This window comes from Thunnus maccoyii, chromosome 5 (genome assembly GCF_910596095.1).
Source record: "Thunnus maccoyii chromosome 5, fThuMac1.1, whole genome shotgun sequence".
Lineage (NCBI taxonomy): Eukaryota > Metazoa > Chordata > Actinopteri > Scombriformes > Scombridae > Thunnus > Thunnus maccoyii.
In genome coordinates, this window is record NC_056537.1 from 23,599,103 (window position 1) to 23,616,602 (window position 17,500).

General features: G+C 40.0%; 1 protein-coding gene across 1 annotated transcript in view; it reads left to right on the top strand.

Annotated features, from left to right (window-relative positions):
- The first annotated feature begins 2,471 nt into the window (after positions 1 to 2,471).
- The window catches only part of mrpl23 (mitochondrial ribosomal protein L23), a 39,204-nt gene continuing 24,175 nt past the window's right edge, over positions 2,472 to 17,500 (top strand). Inside the window, exons 1-3 of the mRNA XM_042412951.1 lie at positions 2,472 to 2,605; positions 3,915 to 4,037; positions 14,431 to 14,513. Coding sequence (XP_042268885.1) covers positions 2,586 to 2,605; positions 3,915 to 4,037; positions 14,431 to 14,513 — 226 coding nt within the window. The 5' untranslated portion in view covers positions 2,472 to 2,585. The remainder of the gene's footprint in view (positions 2,606 to 3,914; positions 4,038 to 14,430; positions 14,514 to 17,500) is intronic.

The window sequence follows — 17,500 nt, forward strand, 5'->3', positions numbered from 1 at the left end:
TCCTCCTGCCTTACTTTCTCCCTCTTTGTCCTGTCGCACAAACACCCACTTTCCACTGCCCCAGACCTGAACCTTCATTCCAGTTCTCTAACTCTCTCTCTCTCTCTCTCTCTCTCTCTCTCTCTCTCTCTCTCTCTCTCTCTATCTCTCTCTCTCTCTTTCTTTCTCTCTCTCTCTCTCTCTCTCACACACACACACACACAAAGTAGTGTAAGTCTCATTTAGTTGTAAATATACTGTGGACATTGCTGAATGTCTGACTTACAATTAATAATGACTGATTGATGACAGAACTCATAATTACTGTACCTGACTACTTAAGGAGGGTATAGATGACATGCATGTGTGTGCAGGCTTGCATAGGCCCACGCGTGTGGGAGGCTTTTTTGTGTGTGCATGCTTGCATGTGTGTGAGTACATGGCACATATGAAGTACTGTAGCTATAAAGGCCAGGCCATTTAGTGGCCAAGCCGTTCACAAGAAATTGACTTCTGAAAAACTGAACCATAAGCAAAAGAAGAAAAAAAAAAGTAACAAAGAGCAAATTTTAAAAAGCCTGTGAGAGCAGCAGAGCTTTCACAGGGTTTTGCCCTGGTCATTTGAAAAGTAATAAAACCTCATTAATTAGGTTTGTCTTATTAAAGCAACCAGTAAAATTAGATAATATAATTACATTTTGTTTTCCATCAAAGATCCCAACTGTGTGCATTAACAAACAGGCTTGAATCGCGTCTATAAATGGCAGAGTTGGACAAGAGTGTGAGACCGGACCTTTGGCTGAAGGTTGCACTGGTTCATGTTGCTGGCCCCCTCCACTCCCCCAAGACCTGGCCTGGTCTGCATTGGCTGGAGCCTTGCTAAACATTGGCACCCTGAGTGAGGTAATGAGTGCGGCTACTGCTACTGCACCCACAGCAAGTTCAGGCCAAGGGAGAGATAGGGGGCATAAGAATGTGGAAATCACACACACACACACACACACACACACACACACACACACACACACACACACACACACACACACACACACACACACACACACACACATCCGACCCTGTAGCAAATTCATCACTTATTAAGTGCATTTCTTTACATTGTTAATGATTTATTAGTTTAGATTTCTATAAGGTTTCTTCACTCTTTTGTGTCCTAGATTGCCAACACATTCAGTTGTCCCAGTAAGCTCAGAAAGGTCATTAATTACTTGCAATATTAGAAATGAGATGTTTTTACCGTATATGTTTAGGCTAACTGACACGCACTACTTTCTCATGTTACCCTGCTTCACACTCTCTCAAGTACAAGTACGCACATTCACAGCAGCTGCAGCAGGGACAATAATTATGATAAAAAAGGGACAGGAGTTTTGGCTGGTCCAGGATTTGAACCAGTGCCCATCCAGCAACAAACCACTTGCCTTGCATAAATGACAACACAATATTACTGGAACACCTTGCACATTACACTTTGTACTCTAATAAAATACTCTGCAAAACATGGGTTTTAGAGTTAACGGGATTCAATTTAACTTGATAATTTATTTTATTGGACAATCCAATTAAGTTATGTGTGACAGGCAGTGCGAACTAAACATTACAATATAGCTATGTTCTGACCTTTATGAATCTATACTTTCATATCAGTTGTCAGATGGACCAAAGCAACAAATAAACGGCCAATGAAATGATGACGCAAATGGTTTCCTTTTTCTTGTGGCAAAAAACAAGTCAATTGTCAGGATGACAGGACATTCTGATATAGTGTGACAAATGCCTGTGCCAACTGGTGAACATTATGACTGCATAATAATCAAATGCCTAACTGCCCTCCAGCACCCTCCACACACACACACACACACACACACACACACACACACACACACACACACACACACACACACACACACACTCCATGGCATCTTAACTGATGGAAACTTCCCTCCCTGGTATAGTGTGGGCTGTCAGTGTGGTCCATTTCCTGCCAGGTCTGAACCAGCTGAGCCAGGGACTCATGTTCCACTCAGGGGGCCTTCAATCACTCTTACCCCCGCTGGGGGTACATTGTAGTGGATGTGAGGTCAGACATTGGGGCACAGGGTCTGGAGGAGTAATGGGATGAAGTCTCCCTCTGCTGCTGTCTCATTTGTATGCGCCCTGAGAAAATTCTTGCAGCTATAACATTCACAAAATGGAAGCCCATTCTTAAAGACAATGTGAGCTCTATTTGTTGTTATCCAAGGAGGAGATTATAACAGCTGTTCCAAATGGAAAACATGTTTTTAACATATACTTCCTTGACCTGGTGTAGTGCAAGCAAGCAATATTTTCTCTGGATTTAAGATAAATAAAACTCAGATATAATATACACACAGTGCACACTGAGTCCTTATTTTAACTTGGGGACCATTCATTCCCAAGCTGCAAACTTGTAACTTCTCTTCAAGGACATAGACGTAATCCAGTGCGCCTGCGCAGTGGGATTGTTCCCGGAAATACATCCCTGCACGTGTAGCATTTGACAACCTTGAAAAGACTACAAATACAACTAGCTGGCAGCTTATGTTTCACCACAGGCAGTACCAGCGATGCCAGTAACAAGACTACTGTAAGTGCCATTTTTTAAAAATGTTACCATTTCAGGCGTAAACAAGCGCAAGGGCTACTCATTTACCGATTAAACCTCCGTTAATCACCTCATCTAGCAGTTAGCATCCCAGCTAAAGTTAGCATCTCTCAGTCCTTCCAGTTGTGATGTGCTGTATGTCTGAATGTAGCTATTAGCACACACGGTTTTTATTTACATTACATTACACATTGTCGGAGCGTTTTTTTTTTAATTTGTGATTTATGTGCTCACTGTGTCTCTCAAATAACGCTAACGTTACCCAGCAATACTGTAGCCAGCATTAGCCAGGTATGCTAAAAACATCCTGCTGTTAACAAGCAGTGTCGTGCAGGTTACCATGACAAACAGGTCGGTGCAGCGGTTTATGAATGAAAAACAGTTTGGGAAGTCATAGTTCTTCACAGCAATACAGTCACAACAAATTCAGTCGTGTTTGATTTCAGTGTTATTAGATTTTCCAGAAGCGTTTGCGACCTGTATGTATGTTGTCAATGGCTGTTCCCTTTTGCAAAATCTTAAAGTCTTTGGGATAAACAGTGGTGGAAGAAGTATTCAGATCTTTTACTTAAGTAAAGCTACCAATACAGAAATGTAAAAATACTCCATTACAAGTTAAAGTCCTGTATAAAAATCCTATTTAAGTAAAAGTACATAAGTATTATCAGTAAAATATACTTAGAGGGGGCTTTAACCCTCAACCCTCAGTGCTGTAGTAGAGACATCAGATATCCTTAGCTAGGTTTAGCTATTTCTCCACTGTCCAGGAGTGACCCAGCACCTTTGTGATGCCCTCAAAGAAACTTAATGCCATTTTTTCTTAAGATTTTGAATCTCTTTCATATGATTACCAAAACATTTTCAAGCATAACATCATATACATTCAAGTGAGCTGTAAGAGATGTCACAAGGCTCCAGTTGTTTTCAGAGAAAACGCTCTAATAAACCCACTGCACACTTCCTGCCCGGCACCAAGCAGCAGACAGACAAAGATAGCAACCAGCTGGTGAACATAGTGGAGAATTAAGCAGCTAAAGAGCCAGATATTTCCACACAGCTGGAAGAGCAGGCGTCATATCAAGGCACAGCACAGAGTGTGATTTGTGTGGTTTGGATGGCACATAGCAAACAGTGGTCACATTCTGTGGCTTTATATTAAACAGCTCTCTTTTCAAACACATCATTTAAAAATAATGTCTTTGCAGTTATTAGTGTGATTGTAGGAAATGAAACAGCATGTATGGGAATGATACTGTAGATCTTGAGAGTCTGCCTCTTTTCCTATTCTCAGATATCCTCTCTACCAGTTGGGGAACCCTCAGCTGAGGATCTTCAGACCCAACTGGTTCCTGACTCTGGTGAGGCCGGGAAAAGAGCAGCCTCCGGACACTGTCCAGTTTCGCATCCCGATGGTGTAAGTCTCTGCTTACAGATCTTCCCTGTTGTCATTTAGAGACACATTAGAGGAAACCAAAAGGCTGAATACCTTGCAGTTATTTAACCCCAGACAATTAGTGGTCAGGGCATGTAGTATATCAATTAAAAGGACTGCTATTGGGAATGACAGTTGAGAGCTGGTTCCTGTTTAGAAGTAATTTCAGGCAGTAGTGGCAATACCACAAATGTGCTTTTTGTTGGCAATGCATGCCATTTAAAACATTGTTTTTAATAGCTTACAGGTGGATGCCTCGTCTCCTAATTTTTTGATTCATTGGTTAGTCATTTTGTCTGTAAAATGTCAGGAAAATAGTAAAAAATATATATCACATTTCCCAGAGACCAATGTGATGTCCTTGCATTGCTTGTTTTGTCCAACCTGTAGTCCAGACCCTCAAGGTATACAATTTGCAATGATACTAAATAGAGACAAGCAGTAAAAATAGCAGCAATAGAAAGCTGCTCACTATATGTTTAAAGCATACAGAGACTGAGCGGATAGAGAGAGGTGTAATGGGTTTGAATGATATTATGAATGTTTCAGTCATTTCATTTTTTTTGGGTACAGATGCTTTGAGAGGTCAAAGTTTATGTGATGTAGGCAGTATGTAGGTCAATATATCCATTTCCCGAGATTATTACACCATCTTCAGGTAGATGGATTGAACTACATACAGTGCCACCACATACTCTCTGTGGCTAATGTGTCTCTGTGCTGAATGTAACTGACCCTCGAAGTTTAGCAATATTTCTTTACAGAAAAGATGAAAAACTGATGCCCACTTTTGACACCTACCTACACAGAGATGATAGATGTTGATAGATAGATGGACATTTTTCCATGAATGGGAAAACCTAAATGAAGAACAGATGGTTATTAGACTGAAAACCAGAAGCCTTTCCTACTATTGTGAATGTGTTTGTAACACAAGTGAAGTAAAATAATGATTTGTTTATAGATGAGAGATGTAAAGGATGAGGTTTCTGTGATTGAAAATTGTTGAATGAATATAGTGAATATATACACATTTGTTCTGTACTGCATTACTGGAATCACTATATTTTAGGAAAATAAAACCTACTGAAGCATATTGCAGCATTTTATTTATTTCTGTAACATACTGTAGCACAATCCATGCAGAAAAGAAGGGCCAATTTTTGTCGATTCTTGGTTTATCAAAATCAAAATGGTGATCAATATTGTAGTGCTACCAGTTTTAAGGGTTTTTTGTAGGTAATTGTGTTTTTCTAGTTATTTTTTTTCATTAGGAGACAAATGTTGTCAGTGTTGTGGTACAAGAGTTGATCCTGAAATGTGTATCAAGTGTTGTGGTTGTGCTGAGCTGCATGTAGATAAAGAGAACTGTGTGAAGAGTTTTAAAAAGTGAACTCTGCATCTACTGACCTCTATCATTAATGGTCAACATCAGTTTTTCAGACCAGACATTTCTAACGTGTTATTATTAAGCATTACAGATGTAAAATCTGATCGGATGCAATTTAAAGTTAAAGTACAATTTAATTAATAGTTTCTTTGTTGCAATATCTCTTTTTGTTATACATATATTTTTCTAAAACTGCCACTGCCCACAAATGCAGCTCTTCATTGTTTTAAGCCTTTGAATTCTTCCAACTGTGAATTGGTAGCCTTACATCAGCACAAATGCAAAACACGTTTACTAGTATAAGACTACACAATCAGTTATTTTATTTGGCATTAAAGATATTTTAGCTTTTTACTATTGTTAGACCATAGCCATATATATTTTAGTGTCATGTATTTTAATATTTTACTGTCATTCAGCCCTATTATATAATGAACATATGTTTCACGTTTTAAGCTGCAATCATTTTACTGCAATCGTTTTTACTGGCGCTGTAGCAGTCTGTGCTGGACCAGTAATCTGCTATGTGCATCTTGGCCACAAGGTGGTGTGACAGCCTCAAGAACAGAACTTGGAGACTTTAGTCTCCAACAGTTCTTAGCGCCTTATGGCGGTCTTTAGAGAGCTCAGTTGCAATGATGATTTGTGAAAGGCTTACACTGGCAGTGGGGTAGGAGGTGAAGTCAAAATCGTACTTCTTTGGCACCGTAGTGGAGGTTTCAGCCATGTTATAGACTGCCAGACATCAAACTTTATTCACATTCAGGAGCCAATATTAATATCTGCTCAATGAATGAAACAAAATGTTCTTGATTGTTCTCCAAAACCCGTGTCCACTTGAGTATGCTATATATAACATCACTTTACTGCCTCCTAATTTCCCACACTCCCTTGCTATATGTTGTTTTTTTGTCTTACGACTAGTGAAATTGGTTGGTTTGGACAATAGGTATTATGTCATAAAACGCACCAGGAGGTTCTCACCAGTCAGCCCTCGGTAGTGATGAGCTGATTTTGACTACCTCCGCGAGCCAAGGTCACTGAGGTTAGCAGTGCTCCTCAGGCGATGAGAGGCCCAGAGCCCACACTGGGGAGAAAAACTGAAGTTTGAGGCAGATCATCTGTGTGTCTCTGGTGGGGTTTAGACCATAATCTGTTCATCCAGGTGCCTGGCCTCCCACTCTGATTCTTGCTTCTTCTCTGCCAAACTCCTAGGGTGCTTATGTAATTGTGTGTGTGTGTCTGTGTGCACGCTTGTCAGTGTGAGTGAGTCAGTTTGTGAGTCTCGTGTGTGTCTTGTGTATATATGCACAAAAGTGGGTAAGTGCAGGGTGCGTGTGTGTTTATAAGGGTGTGTAAGGATTTTTTTTTTCTTGCAGTCTTGGATGCCTGGGAGAGGTGCATGGCTGATGGATATGCTGCTGGGGCCTCACTGTGTGCTTAATACACTGTTTTTTTTTTACTTTTCATGTACACAATGTAGTAAATGGACACACATGGAGAGACAGTGACACAAACCAAAAATTACTCCCACTCCCAGCTTATTGATGTGTCTGAGTCATTACGGCAGTGAAAGCTGTTGTAGTTATGACTCTTGGGGTAGGCGGTGTTAGTGTTGATAAGCTGTTGTAGTGCAGAGCAGCTGTTAATGAGAAGTAGTAATGTTGGTGTTCTCAGAGCAATAACACAAGGTGGCCTTTGTCTCAAAGGCACCTGGGAGCTAGATATGCGCGGTTGTCTGTCTTGTTTTTGCTTTTTTCCTAGTTTTCTTGCTTATTCTCAGTATTACTCACTTTCTATCTTCTGTGCATGTCTTTCCCTCTGCTTCTGTCCCACCCTGGACTCTGCTGTTTATTGTGCTTTTCTCGAACGCTTTGCAACGCGTCCAAAACCAATCCCTCTTTGGCAATTGTTGTTTAAGACACCTGGGCTGCGTTCTCTCGTAGTTCTTTTTCTACCTGCTAGAGGGAAGTATTTGTTTGTCTTTTTGATTGTTCTCAAACCTTTTGTGCTATGTTAGTATTTCCTCTTTGCTCTAGAAGGAACATCATCATATTTCTAGGTTTCCACCCACACACACACCTCTTGTGCCTCAGCTGGCATGGCTAGAGGCCAGCGCTGACACACACAAAGAAAGAAACACAACGCTGAATGTTGTGTTCGGTCTACTACTCAGTCACATTTCATGCTACTATTCTGTTTAATAACTATGAAACCAGACCATGCTGTGGTTTCTCACTGTAATCTGACTTGAGCAAACTGACCCTGCTGCACAGCAGCTCACATGGTCTTTCCACTCCAACAACTGCACAATACCTATTGGATCAAACATTGTTATGATCATCATGGTAATCACCCTGGTTCTGTTCGCCTGCTCCACTTCATAAACACATGGCTCAAGTTGGAAACCAGGTCATTTTTCACGCTAATTAACCTCAGTATATTGTCATAGGAAGTCATTTAGTGAGCGGGTCGAGGAGTGTAACTAACTGTCGAGTCTTTACTGAACTGTCTTTCTGTAAGGAGTTTAGTGACTCCTGCTGACCTGTTCTTTGATCTATTTCTGTTCTATTGTCAGACCAAAACCCGAACAATAAATCTAATCCTTCACATGCTGCTCTTATATTCTCAACTTCTCAACTGTCTTTTCTCTCCCTAAGTCTCAGGTTCCTCAATGGCTTTCCCTCTAAACAAAGTCTGCTATTATGATCTTGATACTTAGTATTGAGCAACTTCTGTGTATGTATTGTCTGTGTAGATGGGAGGGTTAAGATAGCGAGTGTGCGTATCTCGACCCAAACCTGACAATGGGGCAGGCTGACAATGAGGAGCGGCTTTCTTTTGCCTTTCATCTGCGCAGAAAACAACTCTCCTGTTTCATTCTCACCACTAAGCCGCTCTGACACAATGTACTTTGATGTTGTGGACATGTGTGTGTGTGTGTGTGTATGGACTGTTTGGTGTACCTTGGATGTTTACCCTACGGTGTGTTAATAAAGGTTACACGTAAAATAAAGTCTGAGAGCCAACACACATTACATTTCAGAGGGACATTCCAGTTGTCTTTTTGTATTGAGGAATGCTCCTGCTCTTTTGAGACCGCAGCTTGTAGTGTTTCTTGTCTTTCAGTCAGTCCGCTGTTCCTCTTTGCTAATGCATATTTCCTGTGTTTGGCATCAGTCATCATGATATTTTCCACTTGTAACGTTACATAATTTTCCAGTATTTGCAGCTGGTGCAAGAACAATTCAGACAGCTAATCCCGTCAACAAATTAACAAATTAACATGTGTCAGCTTTAATAGGGGTTTGGCAGTCACCATTTTTGTAAGGGAACTTGAATAGAGTAAAAAGAGGCCAGATAGTTTCTGATGATGTGTTGAAGGTTTGAGGTTCATCCAAACTGCAGTAAGCGCCTGTCGTCTGCAACTCTACATCACCTCTATGTGTGGCTGCATCCTCTTCTTTTCCATTCCCTTGTAATTCTTAAAGTTGATCTGCCAACCAGAAAGGCACCATAAAAAGCCCAAATGTAGATGCAGCCCAGTTTCTATCAAACAGGGAGCCACATTAAAAGCCTTCCAGTGGTTTGCCAAGTCAAGTTGCTAAAACAAGCAACCTTTCCAAGGAGGATTCATGGTAACCACAAGAAGGATGATGGTCACTGAATCATTCCTACACAAAGTAATATTCATCTTAAAACAAGGATATGACAACAGTAACAGTCACCATTTTTTGGATCAAATGTTGTTATAGCTATTACAAATTTACAATGACTGTGGCATGGCATTCAGTTTACACAGTGGAGTACACACACCATTTTTGAAACATGACTCACCATGATGACTATGAATCGTGTCCGAAGATAAAACTAAACTGCCAGATGAAAATAGTTTTTCACATAACATTCATTAAATTGCCCACTTTCCCACTGCTAAACCAGCTATTTGTAGTTATATCCAGTAAACCGGTCTACATTTTCCCTGTGAAAATAGGTTGTTATGAGTTAAGCCTGCAGGTGTCAGCAATACACTGAGTACAACTTCAAGCACTAATATGCTCATACATACACACTTGTATAATACCAGTTAGGGATGGGAAGATTTACCGTTTTGTATCGGTTCACTGGCATAAATGTTCAAAATGCAATTGCCCTGATTAAAGAAAAAAAAAGTGTGCACTAGATACAATTTGGGATGAACTTGCGATGCATCGTTTCTAAAATCTTTAAATTGGCAAAATCCGATTTATTTATATTTAATTATTGGTAGAAACCCTATGCCTTTTGTTATTTAGAAATGTGACCAATAATTTGTGGCCAATGATTTGATATTTAGATTGTTTCCTCCTCTCTAAACTGTTTCTCAAGCGTGCTAGCATGCTACAGCTAAGTGGTGTGCTGCCACAACGTTCCGGGTGGAACTCGCGTTCAAGAATTATTGTTCTGCACGTCGAAGTAAGTGCACAATATATAGCTTTAGCTACCTTCAACTTCTTTATGTGCGTCACGCAAGTGCTGGACTGAGCAGTAATCAAGATGGGATAGGACTGATACATAAACAGCTTGTTTGATGGTATTTGTTGGCACCAACATCTCCTGACAACTGACAGACCTCTTCTCATGTTACACATATTTTTTTAAATCAATTTAGTCCATAACACATTTCTATTGGATTTTCTAAAAGTTATCTCTCAATTTCAGCATACAGCGTCAGTAAAGGCTTTGTGCTCAGTTGACTCAAACTCAATACATTTAATTTCAGGAGCAAAAAAAAAAGTATTTTATTATTTACAACCCATTCTACCACCAACTGCAACTATCTTTATAAAGCATTTGATGAGTTGTGGATGCTGTCATAAATATTGTTGAGTCGTCTGCATACATAGAGATTTTATGTGTCTTAATTTCTTCATTAAAGAATGATTTATCCCATTGAAAGCAGTGCATATTTAATTTTGCTCTTAATATTCATCTTTTTAGTTTTAAGCAGTACAGTGTCATACTATAAGAATGTTTATAGTCAGTACTTCAATTATTCATCTTTATATTAAAATGTATGTGTCTAATCACAAAATAGGGAAAGGTCTTACTGTTATTTTGTCCATATCTATTGATTCAAATGTTTGGGAGACGGATAAGTCGAAATGTAAAAAGTATGTAAAACTTATTGAATCCTGCTTCTTGTTGTTTAAACTCTGTTTGGGACTTTTTAAATGCACAACATGTAAATTCTGCCGCTAGGGGTCTATCAACCGAAACAATAACAAAAGGAGTTAGACGTTGTGAAGTAGCATGGGATCATGAGAGTTTTTGTCTTCATTGTTAAACAACCACCATTGCCATCATTGCAGTTAGCTTCTCCTGGTTAGGATTTCTTCAGTGTTCATCATTCATGAGGTTTTTACTGGGAGCCGAATTAGCTGCAGAGGTCTTCTCTGCAGTCTCCTGAGCAAACGTTTCTCTGCAAGAGTGCCTGGTGGACAATCACAAAGCTGACATATTATCTTGTGTGGGTATACTCTTTGGTAGACACCATTGTGGCAAACAGCCACAACGCCAATGTATGCACACAAGATGATCATCGTCTTGTGCACATATACTCTGTGGTAGTGGGGGCATGACGCCTTTGACAGGTGACCAAATGAAACGGACCATTACCTTGATTAAAATTACAGATTTCTCTAGGTTTGAAAATTGTTGGAAATATTTGGGTAATGTAAGTACACAACTGAACAAAATATATAACATAGGTCTAGTTGTTTTTAGACATTTTAATGCAGAATAGTTACATATTACAGCTTAAATACCGCAAGAGTCCTGGTTGCTGAACTTTTTCAAGACTATTTTTTGGGATTTTTGCCTTTATTTGATAGTTAGCTGTCGAGATAGACAGGAAACATGGAGAAACAGAGGGGGAATGATAAGACAGAGGTCCTCATCTAAAACCACTAAGTTAAATTAGGGTTTTCAGCACCTAGAAACATAATTCAGCTAGATCTGCCAAACCTAAAATCCTTTATGTACAATCAAGGCACCACCCAGTCACCTGGAAAATGTTCTTTTAGCACTGGCATATTAATAGACATGTGGCAGGCAGTAATCTCTGAGCAGAATATATTCACTGTCTTTATTGTCAAACACAGTCAAAGCTGCCTCTGTCCTGTCTTGCACTTTTCTGACTGTGCCCTTTCACCTACTTTATTCATATGCTGTCGGAGCACAGGTGTAAATGGATTTAAACTACTGGAAGTGATACTCACAATCTCCTTGGCTCAGTGTGAGTTAGTCCTCATTTTAGAATAAGAGTAGTTTCATTGCAGTTGAGGGATTACATTTGAGAGCAGCCAACAGAGGTGTGTGTGTTAATCTGCAGATTGACGAATTTACTATGTACTACTATTTACTATCTACTATACAAATAAACAACAATGTCACAGCGGAGCAAAACAAAGACATCAAGGTTACCTTGTTTCTTCATCCAATGCCTTCATCCATTCAGGGACCTGTTTCTTAGCACCACTTGATATCAAATTTACATGTTCTGTCTCCATTCTGCACTTCCCCTTGAACAATGCAGAACAATATAACTTTTAAATTGTTGTTTTCAAGGTTCACTGACAATGATGCCAGCATGCCTGTTTTTTAACCTGCTTGGCAACAACGGGACATAATTGAACCTAATCCATGGTCTGCGTCATCTGATGCCCTTCTAGGTTTTGTGTTTGGAGTTCTTTCATCATCTTGGGCGAGGAATCTTTGTAGCATGTGTTTCTGCGTATAAATATATACCAGTTGCTGAGGAACGATGCCTTTAGCCTTGGCAGTTGCTGGAGACAGGTTTTCATTCTTCTTGAGAGGCAGAAGTGTGAAAGGTTAGCTTGCAGAGTCAGATGGGTGTTTATACTGGGATGATCAGATGCTGCCTGCATCACTATTGGAGACACCACGCCCTTTGTCTAAGTTTAGCCTTGTTTATGTACACGCTTAGCTTGACATTTTCTCCTCAGCTTTCTGCCCAAGGCTTTCTCTAAGACTGGATTCCAGTTTGAAGCTGAGATGAGAATTATGTATTGACTCAGGTTAGAGAGAAAACCACTATCTAATGTAACCTCTGTAAATCTAGAGTACAGTATTTTTGAGTTTGTAGATGTATTCATAGAATGTCTATAAAAATGTAAGTAGAATATATTCAAATGTGTGTGTATATATATATATATATATATATATATATATATATGCTTATTTTTTATGTTTTCCATATCGTGTTACTCTTATTGATAAATGATTTATTATTAGGTTCTCAGTTACATCCATGGGCATCTTTTGCAGAGTAACAGACATGACTGTGCTTGCGCATACTTCATATATCCTATCTCTATGTTTGTGGTAGCTGGATAATTGGAGTGGTAAAGGCAGCAGGGGTTTAGAAAATGTTCTCCTCATTAATCAGGATCAGTGTTCCCTCTGCTAATGATCCAGAGGAGACCTCGCAGTCCCCAAGCCACTTTCCTCTCTTCCAGTTCCCCGCCCCTGCTTTCTAGGAAAACCCGTCTCTCAGTGCAATCACTCTCTCTTTCTTCCTCTCTTGATCTCAAGTACCCCTGGTCACTTCGCTCTGCTTCACTGCCCTCTGGCACATACACTGTGAGACGGGGCTTATGGGGGGGGGAATGGGTGCAAATGGAGCAGAAAGGCGCATCTGCGTGCCACATCTTAGGAAACACATCTCTCTTTTCTCAACTGGGTAAAAGGAGACGAATAGCCCCAAAGAGACCTTAACAAGTTTGTTCACACCCTAACACCCCTAGTGTTCCTGGATCAGTGTTGGCTCAGAGTGGAAGATCTCACTGAGTGCTTAGTTCTTTCTTCTTTCAAAGGCAGCTACCGTAAGTTGGTGTTTGGTAGAAAAACCCTATCATACTCAAGAGTCACCACATCAAACTGTTGAGTGTTCTGTAATGATGGAATCAAATGTGGAAAGAGTTACTCAAGTATCGTAAATGCAGCTTACCTCTCTCGATAAACACAACGTACCAGGTCACATGGAAGTGTTCTAGGTCTACATCAGTGTCAGCTTTGCCAAAAGTTAGCCTATTATAGAGGAAAAGGCAATTGTTTGTACAGCATGGAAACATATATTACATCACTCTTAGTTACAAAGAGTCTTTGTGTTTACAGATGGGATTTTCTCATGCAAATGTTTGCCTCACCTAATATTGTTACAACAGCTCAAGGTATTGTGCCATTTCCTCTGAATAAAGGGAATATTACATTATCCCGTTCTATCAAAGAAACATATGAGGTGATAATAAGACGCCATATCCGAGGCACTCATGTCAGACCACAGCGTCGCTATTAAGCACTTTGTCAGACGCATTTGGGAAGTGCTCTCTACCAGGCTAATCCAATTGGCTAGATTGATTAGCAGTTAAAAGCCTTTCTTCCTCTGGTCGGAGCGATCCGTTCCAATTGCTACCCAGTGGGCTAGCTTTAGCTGGGCTGGCCCACCGGATCAGTTGGTGCCAGGCCCGCTTCCTGTGTAGGGTTTCACCAGGCGCGATCAATACATGCAGACGGCTAATTGGACACTCACATTTCTCTTCTCTCCGCTTTATGGTCCAGGGAATAAGCTGAATATGTGTTTATAGGGGAGTGCCCTGTCCGGTATAGTAGGCAATTTAACTGCAAAGTTTATGGGAATGCAGTGTGAAAATAGGCTGTATCATTCCTATGTCAGTGTCAGTTAAACGAATGTGGTGTTATTTGATGGACAGTGATCCAGCATGTAATCATATATGTGCTGGATTGCCGCCACAGACGTCTTCTCTCCCTCCATTACTTATACACACACATTTAAATTACTCCCTAACCCCCGAGAACACTGATGTTGGATACCTTACATAACCCCTGTTCTTCTTTCCCTCTTTCTCCCTCCCTATCGGTGTGGTTTTCTCTCTTCTGTCTGGTCTGGACTTGCCTGGACAGAATGACCAAGTGTGACGTAAAGAACTACCTGGAGAAGATCTATAACGTCCCTGTGGGAACAGTCCGCACCAGGATACAGTTTGGTGAGTGTCTTCAGTGCTTTGCGCAAGCACATACAGTACAGAGAGCTATTAAATTTACAGAACTTGGAGTGGTTGAAACTACCTCATAAAATATTTATTTTTCTTATAGACTTACTGATATGTTGAGTTACTGAGCCCTGAAAGTGACCTGGAGAAAAAAAAGTAATTGGTGTGCAAGATTTAGTGTATTTTTTTACTTTTTTATTCCCACATACCAGCTCTGAGATCAGTCCATAAACATTATAGAGAGTGTAAAAGCAACATTTTGCGTGGCTTTAGTTGGCAGAGGCCCACACACAGACCTCTCTAAAATCACAAAAGAGAGGTCAAGAGGCATTGCCTGAAAGTGAATTGGCAACCCTGATAAATTTCCTCCTTGTCATCTTCCTCAAACTTTTGGCTGACTGAATGCGCCATGCTAAAGGCATTCGCCACCAAAAGTGAGAAGACAAAATATATAACATATTAAATCGAGAGCACAAAAAAATCATTTGTGTGCACAAATTTTTGAATTGAGAGCATGAATTCTTTATTTCACAGCACAAATTATTAAATCATGCCCACAAATTACCTTTTTTTTTCTCTCTGTGACACCTCCCAGGCTCCATAGATGGTTAACATACTTATTGGACAATAATACAATTTCCACTAGCCCCACAAACATCATCAGAATTATTAGCAGCACTAACTCAACTCAATTAGCAGGTCTTCCCACGTCCACTCGGGTCCTATTAACTGTGACCAAATTATAGTCAGTCTGATGGAGTCAAGTAGGATCCTATTGCATTGCGTGGGTCTTGGGTTTATGTGTCATTATGTCTTATACCTGAATGGATCCAAGTAAACTTGCTATCAGATCAGATCATGTAGTGTGTCATCATCTCAGGAGAACAATGTGTATTTGGGTCTTGTCAGTTTGACCGCATTTTGGATTGAGTCTAATTATCCATGGGCCCATTTGGATCAGGTCTGACTGTCCATGTATTAGTTTTGGTTCAAATCCCAAAATTTCTAGCTTTCGCTAACATTTTTTAAACAGTTTAGATTCATTGCTGATAGTGATCCATGCTGCCAATTTTTAGATCCTTGTAGGCAGATCTATTATTTAACATTTTAATATTATTAAAATGTTGAGACATACTCACACAGGAGTTGTAAAGAGATCTGAATTTTGAGATTCTCTCAACAGTGAGAACTCCACTCCAAGGGTACAAATGTCACACCTGTAGACGTTATTGCCATGATTTGGGTATACATTTTTTTCTGGTATAGAATGTACAGTATTTTAATAGTCACATCACAGACAGTGCACTATGAGCATGAAGAGAGAGAGAGAAAGAAAAAAAAACTACAATGCACACAGTACTGCCTGAGTCACAGACCTTATGTAAAGGAAAGCTAGTGGTTGAAGAACATTACATACACCATGTAAAGACATGGAGCCCGTCCAAACTGTTGAGAGAGAGAGGGTGTGAAGGCAGTGGGGAAAACGCTTGATTCATTGTATGTAATACCAAGCCAAAAAACATTTCAGCCAAATTAAAATCCTAAAGTAGTACTGCAGCTGTCGTGAGTAAATTGAGCAAATGGTGTACACGTGCACGCACACAAACACACACACTCAAAAGGTGTCAGTATGATAAGATCTTAACTTCCACTGTGTATGTGTGTACGTATATCTCACTGTAAAGGATATAGATATTATTTTGATAACTATAAGTTCGTGCAATAAATAAATACTATATTGTGTTGAAATTTATAAAACAATTGTATACAGTTATGTACAATATATCACTACAGTCCAATATTGAATATATACAGGGAAATAAGTGTTGCAGCAATCCATTCAGCCCCATCTCCACCTAAAATTCTTGTTTGACGTATCAAACATTCACCATCTGTAGCCAGAAAGATGGATTACAATGATGACAGATGAAAATGGTTTTAAAGCATTAAACTTCTCAAACCACTCCTGCAGCATAACCCCCCTCTCTGTCATCCATCTATATGTTCAGTGTTAATGACCATCATTTCACTAAAGAAATGGCTAAATGCAGTTGCCATTATTTTTGTTCTATGGACAAATCTGATTAAACATTTTTAAATTTTATTTTTAATATAAAATTCAGTCTCCAAGAGCCTTTTGATGGATGTTAAAAAAAAAAAAAGCAAAATTGACTGTCATTCAAATCATAGTCAGTCTGACAGATTACAGGAGTTGTTGGTGTGTAAACATACCTGATATTTTTGCCCAGATGAAAATAACTTGTACAGAGTGCCCTGGTAGCCAAATGGTTACTGCGCATGCTACATAACCACAACGTCCGTGGTTAGTCTTGCATAGCCAGATCTATCTCCACACTTTGTTTTAGTGCTGTGCCAGCACTGGAAAAAGGTCTGGCTGAACCTATTATCACTCTGCTGTAGGGGCAAAAAAAACGCTCTGGCTTGTTTGTATCTTTTTAAACCAATCGCAATTGTGTTGGGCGGCGCTGAGCCCAGGATGCAGCAAGGTGCCCTTGCAAAATAGAGTCGGGAGGGAACTTGTTTTGGTGGAACATTTGCATGTGGCGAGGCGAGCCCTGGCATTAAAATGGCTAAATCCCAGCAAAAGAAAACGCCACATAAAACAGTAAATGACATATGTCGACTATGTGATACGACTGTCACTGATTTAAAAAAAAAGCCAAAAAAAAAACGACTAACATCATCATTGATCATCGGTGCCCTAGAGGTGAAACCTGCCTATACTTTAGCTTTGTCAGAACTCCAAGCTAGCATATAGATTGCTAGCTTGGAGGTTGTCGTTGTTGTTTCATGTAGCGACAGGGATTTTGAAAACTGTAACATGCAGATTGCGCAAGGGGAGGAGAATTCTGACTGAAATGGTCGGCCAATGGCAGGCTTATACCCACAGTCCACATCCTGTGAGTCAGACTAGTCCTTGGCTCAATTCCAGCCAGGGACCTTTGTTGCATGTTGTACCC